Source organism: Lissotriton helveticus, chromosome 12 (genome assembly GCF_964261635.1).
Source record: "Lissotriton helveticus chromosome 12, aLisHel1.1, whole genome shotgun sequence".
NCBI lineage: Eukaryota > Metazoa > Chordata > Amphibia > Caudata > Salamandridae > Lissotriton > Lissotriton helveticus.
In genome coordinates this window covers 752,162,825-752,183,650 of record NC_136073.1, presented here as the reverse complement: position 1 = coordinate 752,183,650, position 20,826 = coordinate 752,162,825, and the positions used below count along the sequence as shown (strand labels likewise).

Below are 20,826 nucleotides of genomic sequence, written 5' to 3'. Positions count from 1 at the left end.
TCTTCAGAGTATTACCTGCCGTCCAGAGTGAGCTTCTACTGTAAGTAGGTTGTTTTACTTTACTTTATTTGGCTCTCAACGTCTGGTTAGTCTTTACACATTTGCTGTTAACCACACTGCTTTAATTAATAGTCAAATCAGCCACTGAGACTTTTCATGCGCAGCACTCTCCTCAATGCGTGACTTCAAAAGAACAGCTCGCTCCGCTTCCCTTTTCACTTGCGTGCTGTTCGCTCTATCCCGTTCCTCTCCAGCGCTTGAGGCACCAAGTCTTTTCTCACACTGCACTCTCCTTACAGCGTGACATAAAATAACTCCTCACTGCTCACTCTGGCTCGTTATCCACTTGCGCTTGTGACATCGATTTATTTCCTACGCAGCACTCTAGTTTCTTCGTGACAATAAATCAACGGTTCGCTGCTCGCTCTGCATGCCTTTTCCACCGCGCTATGCCACACTTCACCTCAGGGGCAGTTTGTGTGCTCTGCAATTCTGGATTTGGTCTTTCCTCGCCATCTGCTGCTTGCCCATTCACATCCCTGCCCCCCTTCTCTGTTACTCTTCCAACCAAATGCATTTTTACACCATTTGTTTACATCCCCAACACCCAGCTCCTCTGAGCCTCTTCCCACTGCAAACAAACAAAACAGGCATTGCCATTGCCAATAGGTCTCGCTTGTGTGACCTTATAAGTATTTAGTTTTGCAGCACAATATCCTTGGTGCAACAACATCAGCTGTTGCACGGCTAAACCTTGTACCTTATAAGTGTTTAGGCATGCAACAGTTGATGTTGTTGCACTAATGATATTGTGCTGCATAACTAAATACTTATAAGGTCCCACAAGCGAGACCTATTGGCAATGCCAATGCTTGTTGTTATTGATGTTAATTCTCAGATTATTTTAAGCCCCATTGATCAGATTGGTTAATTTCCTGCCCTGTAAAAAAAAAACACACAATGAACAAAAGGAGGGGGTATTCCCAATTGAGAGCATTCCTTTCTGTAGTGGCATTATACTGCCCTCTGAGGCGTCTTCACAACAAGAGCTACCCGTGCTGGAGTCCTGTTGCTTAGGAGCTGCCTGCACTGGAGCATTTTATAGAAGTTCTGTTTCGTTAACTTTTCTGGTGGAATGATCCATACGCGACTTGGTTTACCTGTATATTATAGTTATATGGTTTGTATGAGACCACTGAAGTCCGTGGTCAAAATTTCAAAAGAGACCATGCTATCTTTGCCGCGTTCATAATTTGTTTTATCATATCTAGTATATGTCCAGAATTACAGGTTGTTAGTCTCACACACACACCTAGAATTCCAATTGTATCACTTTTGGAAGGATGGTGGGCAATATATGGAGCAGCAGACCTACTGCTGCATCATCTTAGGTTCAGGAAACCTGTGGTTGTACGTGTGCTTTAGAAGAAACACTTCACATTAACACCTGCTAAGCCCCTGTGAGTCACATTTTTGTTTCTCCCTTTGACAGAACAGCTCTCTCGGCTGGCTCCGAATGACTGTCCGCATCTAGTGCTCCAGGCTGTCTCTGGACCATTAGCTGCAGCCACAGCATCCACTATCACCAACCCTATGGATGTGATCCGGGCAAGGGTGCAGGTAAGTGTCTCGGGGTGCAGTATTCGAGGCGAGGCATTGTTATTTTGCATTTGCACTGTAGAACAAAGCCGGGCATTTGTTTGAATCTGTATTAAGTCAAACATCTCTTATGTATTCAAGGTAGAATAATTCTTGCAGGAAAGTTTCAACGATCTCTAGCAGCCCAGTTTTTGGGAAATTGTCAGACACTCCAGCTTGTATTGAATTTGGAATCAAAATAGCAACATTTTCAAATGATATACAAGTTATGAAACAGTCCTATAAAGGTGCAATATTCTTCATCTTATCTCTAGGGATCTAATTTCAATCGGCCTAGGAGCAGATCAATTTGAATTGTGATCAATAATTGTTAATTAACTATGATCTTAGTTCTCCTGAATTGTCCCACCCATGCACAGGATCTCGAACACGTTCATAAGATACATATTTTTAGTTTTTCTTTAGAAAAGCCAGTTTACTTAGTGAAACATCTTTTAGCATCCTATTTAAAGGCAATAGTGGTGAAATTCAATTTATGTTCATGAAAAAGATTACAAGAAGATTGCGAAAGTAAACAAGGTGACAAGAATAACTCTTTTTGACCAAGTTTGACGAAGAAGGAAAAACTAAGCCAATGTATTAAGGTAGGATGCTGCTAGAGAAGTCTGAAAACTGATACTGCAGCCTTCAAGGATCCCCGTCCAACACAATCCCAATGCGTCCTGTCAGTGCAGTTGCGCTACTTATTATTTTATTTAAATGAAGATACATGATACTGCCATGGACACCATTTACCCATTGATAACCTAACGAAAGGCAAGACAATATCCATCTAGAGGTAGGGTGCTTTGAAGTAGCTGAGGCTGACTGTAAGGGGCCATTGTGGACACATAGATATTCAGCTTTCCTTTGTTTTTGTCTAAACAAATTCTCAGTGCCCCTATGGCATCCAGTCTTTGGAGGGATCTAAAAGAAGTTTGGTAACAAATGGATTGATTAACATGGAAATCTGATATTCGCTTGGGGGAGAACCTTCAGTGCACCTACATGGCCACTTTGTCCTTATGGAAAATCCATGAAACGTAATTTTCACTAGGCCTGTATGCTGAAGTAATGGGTATGTGAATTGCAGCTTTCCATGGTAGATGTTGCAGGAAACTTGTTGAATTGGTTTAAGCGGATGACCCATAGGCTTGACTGAGTGGTCGCCTATTCGAAAAGGAACACCTTACTATCCTTTAAAAAGCTCTTGATGATCAACACTTTGTAGAAAATTCCCTTCACAATCCTTTTTGCAAACGGTAAAAGCTAAGAGAGGTGCCTTTATGGGTTAAAATTGCAGCCTTGACCTGGCCAAATAATAAAGAAAGTCTGTACTGCTTCCTCTTGACTTTCGTACATATGAAATGCAAAATGCTTTCCATTTTAAGGCATAAGAGTCATTTGGAAAGAAACCAAACGTCAGTCCAGAGCTTCTTATCAGTGCTGAGGCAGATTCAATCGTCACATTGAAGGAATTAAGGAGCCAAGCTGACAAATTCAGCAGTGCTAGGTTGGAGTGTTAGATCTCGTTCCGAATTTTTAAAGCTGATCTGGTCTATATGAGTCTTGTGTAGGGATTCAGGCAGGTGAAGTAGATTTGTGTACCAATTTTGCATTGTTTATTTAGTTGGTAAAGTGAAATGCATTAGTCTGCAGGTTGCTGACTGTGGTCCACTTCAGATCGACAGCACATCCCGTGGCAACCCTCTGGATCTTATCCATCTTTCACTGGTTCACATAATGGGTCGTAGTGGTCATCCATATAAACGAGAGGTTGTCATGAAGGCAGGATGGAATGCTTTGAGAGTTAGATTCATAGTTTTCTGTTCCAGGAAAATTATGTGATAAGACATCTTGCTTTGGGACCATGTCCTCTGTATCGGACGGTGGGTTGTGTGCGCTCCCAAGCTTATAACGTTTTAATGAAAATTCATTCTCATTAGGAGATTCTCTGGTTGCGACTATTGCTGAGGAGACTGAGCTGCATATAGAGACAGAGTACATTTATTCCCCCTCCTGTCGCAGTATTGGCACAATTAATCTTCCAGACATTATTGTCATGGTCTCATGTGAAGACTTGTGGGACCAGGAAGGTGGAGGATGCCATTAAACCTAGAAGTAATAGGATCTGCTTTGCCATAAGCTGCTTCTTCAGAACATTGCAGCCACTTCAAAAGGATTAATTAGCGTCTATCTTCTGAAGGATACACTTTTCCCTTTAGTGCATCCAAAACCACTATCAGGTAGTGGATGGATTGTACCAGAGTTCATGTTGACTTTTCATGATTACCTTGTTGGAAGGGGCTGTAGAAGAAAGTGATAAGGCATAACTCATTCACAGCAAACGTGATTAGTCAGGAAGATGATCAGGGGTGGCTCCTCCACTAGGGCGTAGGAGCGTCGCCGCACTGCTTTCTCGCAGTGTGAGATGCAGAAACATAAAATAGCAATAACTTTCAGTTATTACCATTTTATGTTTGGTGGCGGTTGGGGGGGTGCTCTACGAGCAGGGCAGGGGAGGAGTGGTGTGCCTGCCCCCTCCCGAGTGCGCAAAGATTGTTTGATGGGCCCCCTGGGGCCGCCCCAACCAGTCATGCACACTCTGCCGTTCTCCGTGCAGGCTGCACTGCAGCCTGCATGGAGAAAAGGGCCTCCCAATAACCCCCTGGCTGGGCGGCGTCCCGACCAATCACAACGCTGTTTGCAGCTTTGGGATTGGCTATGGCGAGGGTGTCTGGGTGCCTGCTTCAGCTTCCTAATCCTGCCTCTGACAGGAAAGCAGGAAAGCAGGAGCAGAGAAGACGCAAGTCCCGGCCGCGGAAAGGTAAGTTAATTTTTTTTTTATTATTAAATTAACACCCCCCCCCCCCCCAACCTCCAAGCCTTGCCGGCTGAGACTGAAGTAGATCCAATGTGGGAACAAAGTATTTTTCTCAGGAGCTCTGTACTTCTTTTGAACGAATGCTGGGAGCTTCCTTCATAGAAGTAGGAACTAAAAGAAAGCAGGCACTAGATCACCCCTTCCACACAAATTGTGGAAGGGGTGATCTGATTGACAAATGCCGAAGTAATTTTTGAACTATGCCGAAGTAATGTTTGAACTATGCCTGATACCTTAGAAGTGGAATTCAAAGTAACGTTAAGTTTGTTGGCTCCATTGATTAGAATGTCTCGGAATATTTTATTGCTGGCCAAAAAGACTAAGAGAATGGTAAAGATAAAATGTGTGTCCTAGTAGGAATGCTAACAAAATCTTAGTGCACCTGCAAAGTGAGCTGTCTAGATAGAATCTCTGTCATTAATTCACAGGTTATGATGTAGCAAGTCATTACATGGAAGTCCTTGCATCGGCAGTACCTTTACATCTCATATTTACTTTACATATGAAACACCTTTACTTTGGAGTTGGGGGTATACATAAATATAGGTATATGGTAGGTGTCTCCAACATTTCTGTAGTGAGTGCTACTTCTGATCAGGGAAAATCATTGTGAGCATTGTTAACAGACACCCACACGCGCAACTTCATTGACTTTAATTTTAATATCCATAGGGCCAGAAACTATGGTTTGAACAAAATACTTTAACTAGGGGCACTATGACAGGGCTGCCATGTGCGTCAGTGAGAGCATGGCCTGTGGGGATGTATGAACATTCGGTGTATGAATGGGCTATATGTGTACGGGTGACTGAGAGCCTGTGTCGTATATACTTGTGGCAGGGGTCTTGCCTTTCGTCATTTGTTGCACAGTTACATGCATGACACAAACCACTTCTTTTTTAATGTTTAAATTGTTTTATTGTTGCCGCAGAAAACATAACAACAATTCCTGACTCAGCAAAATAACTAACCCCCGTCCCACAACTCCCACCTCCCTCTTCCCTCCCCACGCCACCCATTGGGTGCCTGCTCATTCCAGATCCAAAGGAAATTCAAGTGTCATCTGTTGCATTTGACTCTACTGGGGCAGATCGTTGGTTGTGAGGTGTCCATCAGTCTCAACACTCTAAGATAGCGGGGACTGGTGATCTCAGTAAATTCTTGTGATAGAAGGGTAATGAACGGTCTCCATATGTCCCGAAAAGTATCATCCCCAGGACGCAATGCAAAGGACAGGTGCTCCATGCCCAAAAGACTCCAGACCCTGTGTAGCCAGTCCAGCCTATGTGGTATTTAATCAGTGCCCCAACACGCTAGAAATGCTTGATGCCTTACCGGGATTGGAGTGGGTAGGTGAGTGGGTTCGGGAGCCCAACACAATGTATGATGGAAATTTATGTAACTGGGTAGTTAAGTTTGTATCGATTTCCAGGAGGACCTCCTCCCAGAATCACGACAACTTCAAACAATCCCACAAGTATATGTGTAAGTGTGTCATTCTCTGTAAGGTATCTCCAGCAGTAATAGTCTTGTGTGGGATCTATCTGGTGTAAACCAGCTGGAGTCGAGTACCAGTATGTGGCTATTTTCACTGCTGTTTCTGTGCTTGCTGTGTTAGGTGATGTGCACCTAGCCCTGTGGTAGATACCCCCCCCCCACTCTATTGAAGTTAGCTCTCTACCCAGCTCTCGCTCCCATCTCTGAGATGCAGACTTGCCCCCTGACCCTGGGCCTAATAGCATTTTATACAGATCCGATACTAGTCGTTTGTCTGAGGTTCTACTAAGGAGCCACTTCTCGTACGCAGTGAGGTGCCGTTGTGCGGCTTCTCTGGTTCCATGACTCGGAACCCAGTGCCCGACTTGGGCATATCGAAATCGTTCTCTTTATGATAGTATCCCCTCTACCTTCAGGGAACTAACCGGAATGGGCCCATCCACATCGAAAAGGTGGCCTACGGATCAGCACCTCTCCCGCTGCCAAGACTCAAATTCCTGTTTCATTCTGGGTGTAGAGGCGAAAATCCCCACAGTGTGGGTCAGGGGGGACGGCTGCGTTGGGAGTCCCTTCTTCAACCCCACCACGTCCCAAACGTGGAGGATAGGAGCTGTGACAGCAGATGAGTATGGACTAGGCATGCAACTCATTTTGTCCAGGAAGGGAACCTTCCACAAAGAGGTAGCCGGGAGGGCCCGGTCCATAGCCAGCCAAGTCTTTTCTGACTCCGGCCTGGACCACTCGCCCAAGAATCGCAGCTGTGTCGCCTGAAAATAAGTGGCTATGGATGGTATCCCCAGGTCCACTTAGTAGGTTGTGCCTAGCGCAGCACTCCTGCAGTGCTCTAGGAGAGGGCCTCTTGGAATCACTCCAGACTTTAACACTCGTGCGTGTGGTGGCCTCCAACTTACGGGAGCGAGCAGGGGCGCGCAGGGTGCCATCTGTTCTGTATCATGTTTCCAAGGGTCGCTTTCACTTGCATGGCCGCGCTTGGCGCACTTCCAGACCCATATCAATTCTACCATTTTGGGTGAATCTGTTTTTCACGCTCTCACTTTGATTCTCTCTCTCTGCCTAGTTACCCTCCAATCTCTCTCTCTCTCTCTCTCTAGCCTTGTTTCCCTTTTGTTCAAGGAATCCAGCTTATGTTATGTCTTCATTTTGCCCCTTTTCTAGCTCCATTTTTATTTGCCTCTCTTTTCGTCTTACCGTGTCCTGCATCTGTCTTGTTTTTTTCTTTTAGACTTCGTTCTCTGACCGCCGCCTCCATTCCTAAACTTCCTTATCCCTACCCGACTCTGATTTGCCCCTACACATCTTCTCTCACTAGTTCTTTTATACTATTTAATGTAGTTTGGTAATTTTTTCTTTAGCTTGTTTTCTTCATTTTCCATATTCGTTACCACCTTTGCTCTCACACTATTAATCTGTTCATCTGTCCATTTTATCGCCACTCGTAATGTTTCCCATTTAATACACCTGTCTCCTTTCGTTTGTGCCTGCTCATCAGTCCTTTTCACTCAACCACCTCCCCTTATACTCTACTTGTATCCCTGCCTTCTTCCTTCTTATTCCCTGCACTATACCTTCCTTTCGACTTACTTTTTTTACCCCCATTCTATAACTTCTTTTCGCCTTTCTTTATTTCCTTCCTTCTTCTTTATCCCCACACTATTCCTGCTTTTCGTCTCTCATTCTTTTTGTTGTCCCTCGGACTATTTATATTTACGTCATTCTTTCCATCCTTTTTTACCCACAAATCTTTCTTAAGGCTTCCTATCAGTTGTTTGTGTTCATTCAATCCCCCTTCTCTTCCGCAGTTCTTATTTCTTTGTCTCTCCCTTTCGCGCTTTGTATTTTTTATCCTCTTGTTTCTTTTCGCCGCTCTATATTTACATCTACTCACCTTGCTTACTTTGTTCCTCGTTTCTCTTTTGCCTTTTATTTCTTTTTTTTGTCTTCTTTCGCTAGCCTTCTTTCTCTTGTACTCTTCTGTCTGTATCCATTTCTGTCACTCGGTCTCTTTCTTCCTCTGTCTCGCCTTATTTTTCTCTGCCTCTTGCTCTCTCCCTCCCCCACCCCTATCGCTGTCAGTGTCCTTTCTCCTGTGTATGCATGTGCTGCATGGCTAAACACTTAAAAGGTCCCAAACGCAAGACCTATTGGCTATGCCAATGCTTGTTTTTTTAAATGGGAGAAATTTAAAGTGCAAAGAAAAGTTCTGCAAAAATGTTCATATGAAACATTTTACAGCACTTGAATTTTTTCCCCACTTAAAATAATTGCTGTATTTTTCAGTTCTAAATACTGCACTGTGTCTATCAGCTTATGGGAGCAAGATTCCTGCTGTGTAAAAATGACTTTGAAAAGGTAGAATATAAAACTGAAGAATTAACTTTATTTATATGCCTTCCTTTCAACTCCCCGCTTCCAAGTGTTGCATTTACAAACAGCAGGCATTTTGAAGCCAGTGGCTTGTAGACACAGTGCCATATTAATAACAGAAAAATACCATTTGTTTACATCAGTGGAATTTAAAGTGAAGAAACATGCTTCATAAAACACTAAGGGGCCTATTTAGATATTGGGCGGACATCATCACAGAAACGGGACCGACCGCCTAATCACGATGTGATTGGACATGGTGTGGTTGCATACTCCCATTCCTCTATGGGAGCTCGTTTTCCAGCTGTAAAGTGGCCCTAACACAAGCTCCCGTAGAGGAATGGGAGTCTGTGTTCATCCCTGCACCCAACAACAAGGGGGGGGGGCACCTAGGGCACCCTCTCGGCCCCCAACTGGAGGCTGAAAACAGAAGGGGGCCCTGCCACAGCCCCAAACATGCTTTCGGAGTGGGTTTACATGTCGAAACCGCCAGAATGCAAACCCTGCCGGAAACTGTGTATCGAAATCCAGAAGGCGGAACCTCCTTCCATTTGTATTCCGGGCTGGTCTCTGCCTGGCAGACGGGCTTCTGGAGCCTGTTGGAAGCCTGCCGGAGTGATGGGCTGGTTTAAATTTTGACTGGCTGTATTGTTATCAACCAGTCTGATATGAAACAGACGCTCTCGGTCCTAAGGCCTCTGACCGAGATCTGTAACTGACCGAGATCATATTTGGGCCCATCGATGTAATTGGCCTAATCTAAAGTAAGAGATGAGAGGTTTGTTCAGTGCATACTTTGACTTAATGAATGTAGCACAGAGGGTTAATATGCCTTCTGCAAAGAACGTGTAACATGCATTTTAAAAGGCAGTATTTTATGTGTATAGGTCCGTGGTTACTGCTTTTGTCACAGAGATTCTTTTGTTACTGTACACTTCATAAGTGACAATCGTAATCTAGCAGAGGGACCTATAAGCTGTGATCGAAGAGCTGGTTGCAAACTGCATGGTACCAGTTAGTAACTTATGTTTTTCCCCCAGTCATTCATTATCCTGATGCTGCTAAAAAGGTTTATTTGGGTGGAAATACAGTTTTAATGTTAAGGTCAGTGCTAGCCACTGTTATGAATCCTGAGTTTGTGCTTTTCCAGACCAAGCACTCTTTAAAAATGCCTACCAGTATGAATGACATGTGAATACTACACCTTGTAGTCCCCTTTACCTTATGTTACATTTTCCATACACTGATTTACATGTACAATGGTATGAAAGATGCTATAAAACAAATGAAATACATGTAACGGAGGGGCTATGGAGAGCTGAGAGGCACTGTTGGAGGGTGATAATAAGGGAATCATTGAAGAACCCCGACAAAGAATGTCGCATCCTGGTGCATAGTAAAGCCTTCATTTACTATTCTTTAAAAGTTAATACAATTCAATATATAATAAAAAATCTTTTGTAGAATGCACCATTGTTTCCTTAACATTTTGAGGGGGAGAGCCTCCCAAAGCCCCCTTTGTAGTGGTCAGGCTCACTCTCGCACTTGGGTGCACCGTGTGGGGACCTCGTACTGCGAAATAAAACCGACAATTTAAAAGTTAGTCATGGAGATGCAGCACCAACCTTCCCATTAAATGTTTTCCTTTTTTGCAAATTCTTTCAATATAAAATACTAAGGGCCAGATGTACGACCCGGTTTTATATGCGCAAACGGGTTTGCGAACCTGTTTGCGCATGCAAAAACCTATTGGGCCATGTACAGAGCCTATTTCGCGAGTCACAATTTTTTTTGCGACTCGCTAAATAGGTTTTGCGACTTCCTATTTGGAAGGGGCATTCCCTTCCAAATAGCAAGTCTCAAAACCATGTACAAATGTTTTGCGTCCGCAAATGCGGTCGCAAAACACTTGCATTCACCACCTCCTTCAAGTAGATGGTAATGCATTCACAAATGGGAAGGGGTCCCAAGGGGACCCCTTCCCCTTTGCAAATGCATGCAAAATTATTTTTTACGGGCAGGCAGTGGTCCCAGGGACCACTGCCTGCCCTTAAAAATTGAAACGAAAACATTTCATTTTCTTTTTAAATGCATATAAAACGGGCTGCCTTTTTAAAAAAATAAACTGCTTTATTTAATAGCAGTCCCAGACATGGTGGTCTGCTGAGCCCAGCAGGCCACCATCCCTGGGAGGGCTGGCATTACCAATGGCTCGCAAATTGCGAGAGGCTCATTAATATTAATGAGCCTCGCAATTTGCGACCTCATTGGGAATCCCAAACGGTGTTAAACACACTTGTACATTTCATTTAGCGACTCGCAATTTGCCACTTGCAATGTGTCGCCAATTGCGAGGCGCTAAATGAAATGGTTGTACATCTGGCCCCAAAATCCTTAGTAATTTAAGTATTTGTTTTGTGTGCACATGTGTGTTTTTTTCTCGAATTGCTGTTTTAACCCCTTGGGCGTGGCCGCGATTCTGCGCCTGTGCGGCAGAATCGCGAGTGGGCGGGTTTATGACGGCCCCCAGCCGTCATCAGCACACGAGCCCCGTGATGCATGACGGCTGGGGGCCGTCATCAGCATCGAAGGGTTTAATATTTGAAATTTAAATCATACAAATTGCTTGGGGGTTCCTGGCTTCCAGTGGTGACTCAATGGGGGTCCTCAGGTGTCAAAAGATTGGGAACCACAGTTGTAGATGACTCGAAACTAAAAAGTGTAAACGAGGACTAATTAAAGAATGATGTAGCTACAAATTGTTGGGGAAAAAAAACTTGATTTGAAAAAAGGCTTTCACAAATGTGGCAAACCAATATTTTTTTTAAAGGAAGACTGAAACAAACAGAACATTTCAAATGTTTGAAATGGGTCACATGAGATTTTAAAATGGTGGTGGAAGACTGTATTCCTAGGAATAATTGAATGAATGAATGAATGCGCAGCACTCACACACAAAGCTCCGAGAGTTCAAATCTGCCAAGTACTACGGAATATTAAAACCTCTTCCAAAGAGTTATCCATCAGTATGCCACAAAATAAAAATTATAAATCCACATGCCATGCCTTTTCGTAGAACTGGTAATAGACTGGTCAGAAGTGGAAATAAACTAATTGTATGTGAAAACAAGAAAATTGCTGTTAAAATAAATAGTGCATTGCTATAGCATATATTCAAAGAGCACAAGCAGGTTGTGCCTCGTGAAAATGACACCTTCAGGAACTCGGTAAGATTACCACACATTTATTTAACAGCATCAAATGGTAGGCTTTATGTCAAAAAGTACTGTCATACAGCTTACACAAACAACTATGTAAAATAGAAGGCAGGACAATGTAGCCTTCATTCGATTCACAAAGGCAATACACTCAAGAAAACATTAAACGCAACTATTAATGAAGCTGGACTAACAAAGAAGAAGCGCCAATGAAGGTGTTTAATACATGAGACCATTAGTAATATCCCAATTCGACCCGAAGGACAAACTCTGGCTATGGAGACCATGGGTGAAGATATGCAAGCGGCACAACGAAGTACCTCCTCTCACCTGCTGGAAATGAAAGTAAGCATTATTGCACTGCGGCAACAGACAGACCCTGAAATCGTGGCGAAACCAGAGTTCCCAAAACAAAGAAGTTAAAATAACATGGACCATCCCCATTTAAACAAACAAATTGCTTGTTGCTTCAATACCAGGTGGAGAAGCTCACAAATATTGTCATGCGTATTGAGATATTGACTCTGGCATTGCTCTACCCTACACATGGAAAGGCACAGGATCATGAAATGCTGGCACCTGGGATTAATACAATGTGTAACAAAGGAAGAGAAACACTTCTACTATTCATAGGTGGAAATGTGAAAGGGCATTTTAGACCAGCTGTTTTCAGAATGATAGCTTCTCCATGGAGTGTGTATGTTGTGTAGCACAGTGCAAGGATTAAAAACTGCACAAGCAGCCAATGAAAGAGAAAATAATGTTCAGCATTATCCAAACCGGTTGTGATAAATGAATTCTTGCCTTGCCATGTGTGGAACGCTAAACCCAATTTGGAGACACTGGCCTTGAATATTACAAAGGTGTTTACAGTCCACACTTACTCATGGTCATTCACTGCCTACCATTAACTCTTCCATCTCAAGGTGACTTTTTTATGGCCAGTGTTAAATATTTGTATTTTCCCATTTAGTTTTTCGACTGAGTGTACTTATTTTTCTGTAATCCAAATTTCAGAATGTTTTGCTCTCCAACCATTAGTGTACATCGCTTATGCATAACAAATATTTGTTTTCTTCCCAGCCCTTAAAGAATGTGATAGATCAAAACTGTCTGATGCATTTGAGTGTTTTTTTAAGAGGGGGGGGGATGTATTCGAAAATATTCTGTATAGTTAAAAGAATTTTAATTTTCCCAACCTCTTATCTTGCAGTTGCTAGAACCTATAAACTATTTGTGATCCATGTGATAGTTTAGCAAAACATTTGCACTGCGTTTGCCAATCTGCTCCAGAAAATAAAATTAAGCCTTTGCTAACTTTCTAGCCCCTCCAATCAATCTAAGATGTTATGTCAAAAACATAATTCACAAGAGTATTGCAGCATGAATCTTAGCCACTCTTTACAAGTGCTGTCGCTGCAGGAGGTGGAAACAGCACCCTAGTTGTTCGTGATGTCCGTCTTCAAGGTATCATTCAGGGAATTATATAGAGTGCCAGTGGTGATATTTTCAGTGGAACAGTGATTAGTTTGTTTTCGTTGGTGATACTGACTGTGAATGTCTTGTTATACAGTGAGAACTGATAGTGACAATGGTGAAACACGCTTCACAAAGAAACAATCAACACGGAGTGGAGGTGCGGCTTAGCGAAATGCCTACAATGTAAAACGTTCCCACTATTCCCCATGGAAATCCTGCTAAAATGCATGATGTGAATTCAAAATGGAACCACTATGAAGAGAAAGTGATTTTGTTGCCAATGAGAGTGCGAAAACATTTGGTGTTGCTGAAACCAGCAAGCAGTTGAGCGACATGAGCAGGAGCTGCCTGTAGAACACAATTGATGAGCCAAAGTAATATTCTTTGAGCGGGCAGGACGCTGAACTTGCAGATGCCAAATATGGCCGAACTGCACACAGGTGGCAGTGGAGACCTTGTGAGGTCTGCTGGGTCTCCAGCCGATGATTATCTCAGGTGTTAGGACTATGCATGGCTCCTCTGGGCTGTGATACTGAAACCGTAGCCTCTTGGCTGGCCTGGAGACGTGCCACCACTGGGCAGGAGGGGGTGGTCAGATGCCCTGTTTGGCCTGGGCGTGATCTGGGGCGATTGGTGATCCTTTCCCTGTGCAGGCAGCAGCTCCAAATGTAGGAGGTTTAAGGAAGCTGTTACAGTGAGCAGATGCAGTCAAGCATGGATGTCTGCACTTGGTGGTGGAAACAAACCTAAGATCACAGATTGCACTGGTGCATTATGAACAGTAACATAGTTACTTGATTATCCTGAGATTCAAGATCTGGCTCAGTTGGGTCTAAGTAACCGTGCTTGAAGAAGAAATATTAAGAGCCTAGTGGAAGCAGGATTTTATTTATTTTGAAAGTTTTATATAGCGCGAACAAGATCTTTGCAGATATCAGAGCGTTTTACAAAGCAGGGATAAAAACAGGAGAGTGAATAACAGGCCATTAGGCATAGCGTAGTTGTAGGAAATAAGTGGGGTGGGGTAGGTACATGAGGGAGCATAGTAAAACAGGTACATCAAAAATGATAATAGTACAAATAAGTGGGAGCATAGACAGTCAGGTAAGTCAATAATACAAGTAATACAAATAATCAAAGGGATCGAACAGATAATACAGATCGATGCAGAGTCTTTAAAAAAAATCCACAGTAATAGTTCAAGTATATTGGCTGTTGGCTTTCACTCGCCCTCTGTTGTCTACAAGGGCATAGGGGCTAGGTACTGCAACAAATGCATTTGCATGGTGTGATTTTAGGTGTACGGAGAAGATCTGTAGTTGGGAAATGCTAAAATGGGAATTAGCTGGGCCAGTATGGGGTAAGATGAATCCCTCCGGTGGGTAGGTAGCAACATAATTGATCAATACACTGGCACAGTGAAGGAGAAACACCAACACAAGTAGCACCATTGGTATAAATGCGCAGAGGGCAAAGGACCCTCAAAAGCTGATCACCATGCAGCAATTACTTATGTGACCACCACAGTGAAAACGAAGGACAGCATCAGTTTGATTGAAACTAATCTTGTACAACTAAATCTGAAGAAAGTTGCTGGAAGGGCATTGCAACGTAAGGCTGTGGTAAAACGTGTGTCAGAAAATGTTGGAGAGCTGCAGAACATGGTTAACGTGATGGTTTTCACTGGGAAGCTAGAAAAAAAGGCATTGAAACGAGGTCTGCGCAAAATAAGCTGAGGAACACTAAGTTTCCGGAGCAAGTGGCTGGGTCTCCTGTGAACAGTTTTAAGATTGATTTGATTAAGAAAGTGAACCAGGCTGAGGTTTTGTCATCCTCCTTTTCAGTGGAGAAAGGAGAAGCATGGTCACTCTACTCAAACAAGAATCATATCAGCAAAGCTCTTACATTTTCTCAACAGAGATGCAGTTGTACATGTCTGCAGAATGGGTTCAATCACCTTGCGGGGCTTCTATATCATGACTATTCCAGAATCGTCTCAATAAGTGCAAAAACAAAAACTTTGAAGCAATCCGGAACCTTTTGGGGGATAACAACGTACACATTGCTTTTCTCTGGAAAAATGCAGGCAAACAAAGACAAGAAGCCCAAAGTCAGGTCAACAACGCCACATCCTGTGAGCAGAAATGCATTTTGGTCTGAGGTTCGAATGGAAGTGTCACAATATTTCATCACCAATTTGGGAACAGCAGGTCTCTGGCAAGGAGTGGAAATAATGAAAGCAGTGTAAAGGTGTATGCATGAGTTAAAATATGAAACTAGATTTAAACTGGTAAGAGGAGTGAAAACGTATAAAGTCAATATCCCCAAAAATTAACGTTCCTGTATCAGATACGGAGGGGATGTATTGGGATAGACAAAAGCTGTAAGAAGTTTATGGTGTGCTCAAAAAGATACTGCACGTAAATGCAAGTGAAGGATACATTAAAGAGATGAATGGGAAAATAATTATCTTGGTTTCTCAAAAAAAACTTCTAAGAACAAATTTCCACCTTATCCTTAATGAGACGAAAAACTGAGAATAAGCAAGTATGTAATCTTATTGTCCCCTAATACATGTTAGGACGTGGGATCTGCACTTGCAGTGGCTTCCTGAGCATGGTTCAAGCCTTCCTGTAGCAGTTGCTCACTGGGTCTTTTCTAGGGATGTTGACTTTGGCTTGTTGGATGCTTCAAAGATAGGTTTAGGTAAGGGTCTCCAGAATGCAACTCTTCCATGTCCCAGCAAATCCTTGTTTTGGGAAATACATCCTGAAAGGTCCTGCACACTCAGCCTGAACACATTTGGAGGATGCCTGATCTGGGCGACTCACACTGAAGGACAGTGAGCTGCCCAGAGTATTGGTGGTACACTCGGTCCGTCCAGTCACGGGCACCATGCATGGAGTCCGACTCCATTGCTGCTTTCTTGAGTGTGTGAGGACCAGCTTGGCAGGATGAGCCAAAGGAGCATAAGAAACATCATAGGTCCTGTGGGACTTATCCAGCTTGCTACCTTGTAGACTATAATTCCAAGTGGTGCGCATGAATGAAAATGACAATGTCAAATAGTGAGCTAAACATATGTGAACAATTAAGACTCTCTGGCGCATCCACTCCTGTATGTACAATTATTCAAATAGTAAATAATATAGGTGCAAATGGACAAATTATGTAAGCGTAGATAGCACAGTGCTATGATGACACATACAATGATAATTAAAAACAGAGAATCTGAGCCTCTAATATCAGGGTGATCCAATTCGAGAAAATCATATCTTTAGCAAGGGTACATTGTATTCGCTTTTCCCTTTTGGTGATTTTTCAAGTTTAATCAGGACCAGCTTGTCTGTCTAACTCGCCCAAAAGTGACTTCAGAGTTAGCTGGGGCAATCATTGTGCTGCATCAATGGTTCACAGTTTGATCAATTCCATCAGGCTGAGACCACATATATTTATATTATGGGTCGAAGCATAGGCACTCCTTGATATAATTGAGCCAGGAAATATGACGAGCGTGATCAAAGGCCATACAGTCCTTCAAAATCAATGTATTTAGGACGGCCTCTTTGCCGAGCCATATTTTTATCCACAGGGAGAGAGGGCGAAAGGCCAACAAGTCAGAAAGATAAGCCACACCCATCTCTTCATATACTGCAAAGGTGGAGGTTCCCTGGGGTACACTTAAGAGCCGTCTCAGAAAACTATTTTCAACTACTTGTAGTTCGTCATGAGTGATGTATCTTCTCAACGTGAAGTTAAAAATAGTGGCATTGGCCCATAACAGGTGTCCTTTCTTTCTGCTTTTTAAGGGTCCCCAGTTTATGTTATCATCTAACAATACACCCAAGTAAGAAAAAACACTGGTCCTAGGGACTGGAACAGATTCAACCTGGAAGGGATAAAACTTTCTCGAACAGGGTCCCCCCTGCATCACATAGGATTTCAAGTTAAAAGGAGCTGGGCAGGATTTGCAGCCCCTCCTCGCTGACCGAGCCATGAGGACGGCGGAGTCTGCGTACAAAAGTACAGGCAGACCACGCCGGCCCACTTGGGGATAGTCCACCTTGGACTCCAGCAATACCTTCTCCAAATTACTTGTTTATAAATTGAACAGGAAAGTGGCCAGAATCCAGCACTGCCAATCTCCTCTCTGTATTGGAAACTGTCGGGTCGAACCTCGGCCTTTGTATCTCTCTGGAGATCCCCCAGAATGAAAACAATATCTCTATCCACCCCGATGGTTAACATGGTCTGCCAGAACTTAGTTCTGTTGACACAGTCAAATGCAGATGACTGGTCCCCACCTGTAGCTTTCAGTAACCCCCATCTCCTACCCCCTTTATAGGTGCTTGTACTGACCAGCTAATTGTAGCGCACAGAGGATTATGATCACTATATACACTTGCCTCAATAGAGAAATCTGAAATCAGATAAAAGAGGGGGTGAAACAAGAATAAAATCAATAAAAGTCACATCCTCTTCCCTGAAAAAAAGCGGTTGGCGACCTTTGTACCAGGGTCTAATTTTTACATGGACGAGGTTAGATAAAACTCGTTCACTAAAGCAATATGGGTGTCTCCCTGAGTAGAGTGATCAAATTGAATTCCCTTCAGGTGTGGGCAACCCAAAGCTCTAAAACCCATTCTCTTAGGGTCCCCACACAAATGAATGTTAAAATCTCTTGCGATCAATAAATTATTATAGTTTTGAGAGATTTGGGTTTCTGAAAAAGGATCCCAGCTTAGATATGTTGCAAAAGTCTGGAAGAGAAGATGTAGCATTATAAAAATTCAAGAGCACCAATTTACGTAGCCCTCTAAAAAATAACAGCGCTTGGAAACAAGAATTAGCTATGGGCAACACAACAGCTCTACATTTTAGACATAAACCACAAATTCCCACCTTTGGTCTTCCTGACCTTGAAGGGATGGCAGGCACAGAAAAAGACTTCTATTCCTCCGTAATAAAACTATTCTCAATGACCCACGTTTCTTGTAAGCAGATCACATCAAACTTTTTCAAAAGTCCACTGCTAACCCAGCTGTGTTCCACAAAATAAATTTGCAATTCTTCCTATCCGAAAACCCTCAGCCTAATGAGGCACGATCACTCTGGTTAGTGGGTCTTACTGACTCAGCAGGGACTGCCCCTGACAGTCAATCACATTTGTCCATAGTACCCAATGGTGCGACTGTTAAGGAGGGGTATATTGGGAGCAGCCATCTACCATCCTTGCTGAACATGTTCAAGGTGTCTCATAGCGTTCCTTCCGGTAGCTGAAAGTCTATGAAAAAAACAAGGGAAGGGCCACAATGGTCGAAAAACTTAACTTTTCCCCCAGTAAAGGAGCACTTTTTTTTTGGCACCAGTTTCAGCTCCTACTTTGTTTATACATTGAACAGGAAAGGGGCCAAAATATAACCCTGCTGAACTCCTCTCTGTATTGGAAACTGGCGGTTATCCTTAAAATCTTGTGTGTATCGAACCTCAACCTTTGTATCTCTATGTCTCGGGCGCTTAACTTTTCCCCCAGTCAAGGAGCACTTTCTTTTGGCTCCAGTTCCAGCTCCAACTTTAGTACCCCCGGTTGAGGGGTGAGATGCTGGCGTTTTGTGCTGCTCTAATTTCCCTGCACATGAAATAGCAGTGATAACACTGTCCGAAGATGCAGGTAAGCCAGATGTGCGACCAGTACCTTGTCCTGTCGATGAAGTGACTGATCCTGGAGCAGGCTCTGGAAGCAGAGATGGCGATACTCTAGAAGGGCAGGTAAAAAGATGGTTTACAGGGGAACGAGAAAGACGTTGAGTCACCAACTCGATTTCTTTATCTAGGATCCCTGCTGCCCTTTGTAGAAAAGAATCCATGGTAATTGGGAGCCGCCACAGCCACCTTGCGTTTTCCCATGGATGCCCAATGCTATCATGGTAGGCTACTGTAGTAAGCTATATTGGGCGTGCTACTAACTGTGGCCCTAGCCATAACCTGAGCTACTAAAACCAGGGCAGACGACAGTGACACAGTCAATCCTTGTATCAGACTTGTACTTAATCCTACTACACTTACCATAAGGTCCTACACTCTCTTGGAGGACCGACTGGAATGATAAGAACAACAGTTCTGCTCCGGTGTAGTAAGTAGGTTAGGCAGGTTTCAATTGTAAGCGATAAATAAAGAACTGCTTCCTACCTGCGCTTGTTGCACAGTTGGTATACTTCCCCGACGGGCCTTTCTGGTGTGGCTATTGGCTACTATGTATCGGTGTGCCCATCTGCTGAGGAGCAAGGGGTCAAGAGACCAAGAGGGGGCCCAGCCTTCCCTGGTCTCTGATGGGCACGGACATGCCTGCCCTTGGCTCGAGCTTTACCTAGGCTTAGACCACACGTGTCCCGTGCTGCGGGAGGTCACCAGCTCTTTTTTTTTTAGCAGCGTGGATGGAAGCTCCCCCTCCACCTGGGCTCAGGAATTCTGGGACTCAGTCTCTTGCTGCGAGGACAAAAGCACCTCCACAAGTCAAAGAAACATCAAATATATATATATATATATATATACATATATATATATATATATATATATGTATATATGTAAACTATTGAAAAGAGAGGACTTAATGAATCAGATTTTGAATCATGTTGTTTAGCTGTGCATTTACAGATTGCATAGATTAGTTCAGTGAGGGATCACATGGAAGGAACCCTTGGACTGGAAGTATGTTAGAGAACCTGTTTTTATTAAGGAGATAAGGTACTTGACTGGCCTATTTAATTTGACTTGCAAGTGACGTATGGTCCACAGCAGCTTGCAAAGTCATTTAAAAGAACGAGTCTGTGAAAGACCCCTCCTTTTAAGGAAAATTATTAATGAAAGTAGCGAAATAAACGCAATTTCAAAATTGGTGATTTGGTACTTTAATGGTAGATTCCTAAAGTTTTAAGAGGTCACAGAAAAAAATCTGGAGTACTTGAAGTCAGTTATTTTAACTGGTTGATTAAGGTGGCGTGGTAAACTTTGGGGAATTTGAAGACCGGTGCAATCAAACATACTGTAAGCAATCATCTGGTAAGCCAAAGTAATGGACCAATTTCAGCTGTTTGCAGAGCACTGCAAACCGATGGACGTCGCTTGCTCACGCTTTGTGGTTAATAATGAGACACTGATTGTGAGGTGGGCAGATATAATAGAGGGGGACTGGAATAGATCCTGTTTACATATCAGAAAGGTATCAAGAATGGCTATCTACGCAGGCAATATCGGACTCATGTCATTCTCAATAAGATAAACCAAGAGAGAATGAGAAGGTTCTAGTCGTTGGAGGGATGGTCATATTCCTAGCACTTGGGAGAACAACAAAGTGAAATTATTTGTTATTGAACCATGAACGTTGCAGCTTTTAAAATGGCAATGCTGGACAAAAAAATAATAATAATCTTCGCGGATTAAGACTACAGAAGACAATTTGAGGCCCAAGTTAGCATGTCCGTGATTGCGGTTGGCAACGTTCACCAGGGCTCGAAAAATCCTCTGGCACTTGCGAGTCAGATTCATTAAGGACGAGCTATTTTTAGGTCCCACTCGCCCTTTGTGGTGATTAGGAAGACAAACTGACACTTGACCACTGCCTCTGAAAGCAGAGCAAACATGACAAAATAGCAAGATTTAAAAGCATCTTTCTTCATCACAAAGTGAATGAGCAATAAAAATGCATTTAAATCTTGTTAACTTGTC

The 20,826-nt window shown here is 43.1% G+C and overlaps 1 protein-coding gene across 2 annotated transcripts in view; it reads left to right on the top strand.

Moving 5' to 3' along the window:
- The window catches only part of SLC25A44 (solute carrier family 25 member 44), a 64,068-nt gene that overhangs the window by 36,851 nt on the left and 6,391 nt on the right, over positions 1 to 20,826 (top strand). For both annotated transcript variants that reach the window (XM_078670656.1, XM_078670657.1), the window contains exon 3: positions 1,493 to 1,620. In XM_078670656.1, coding sequence (XP_078526782.1) covers positions 1,493 to 1,620 — 128 coding nt within the window. The remainder of the gene's footprint in view (positions 1 to 1,492; positions 1,621 to 20,826) is intronic.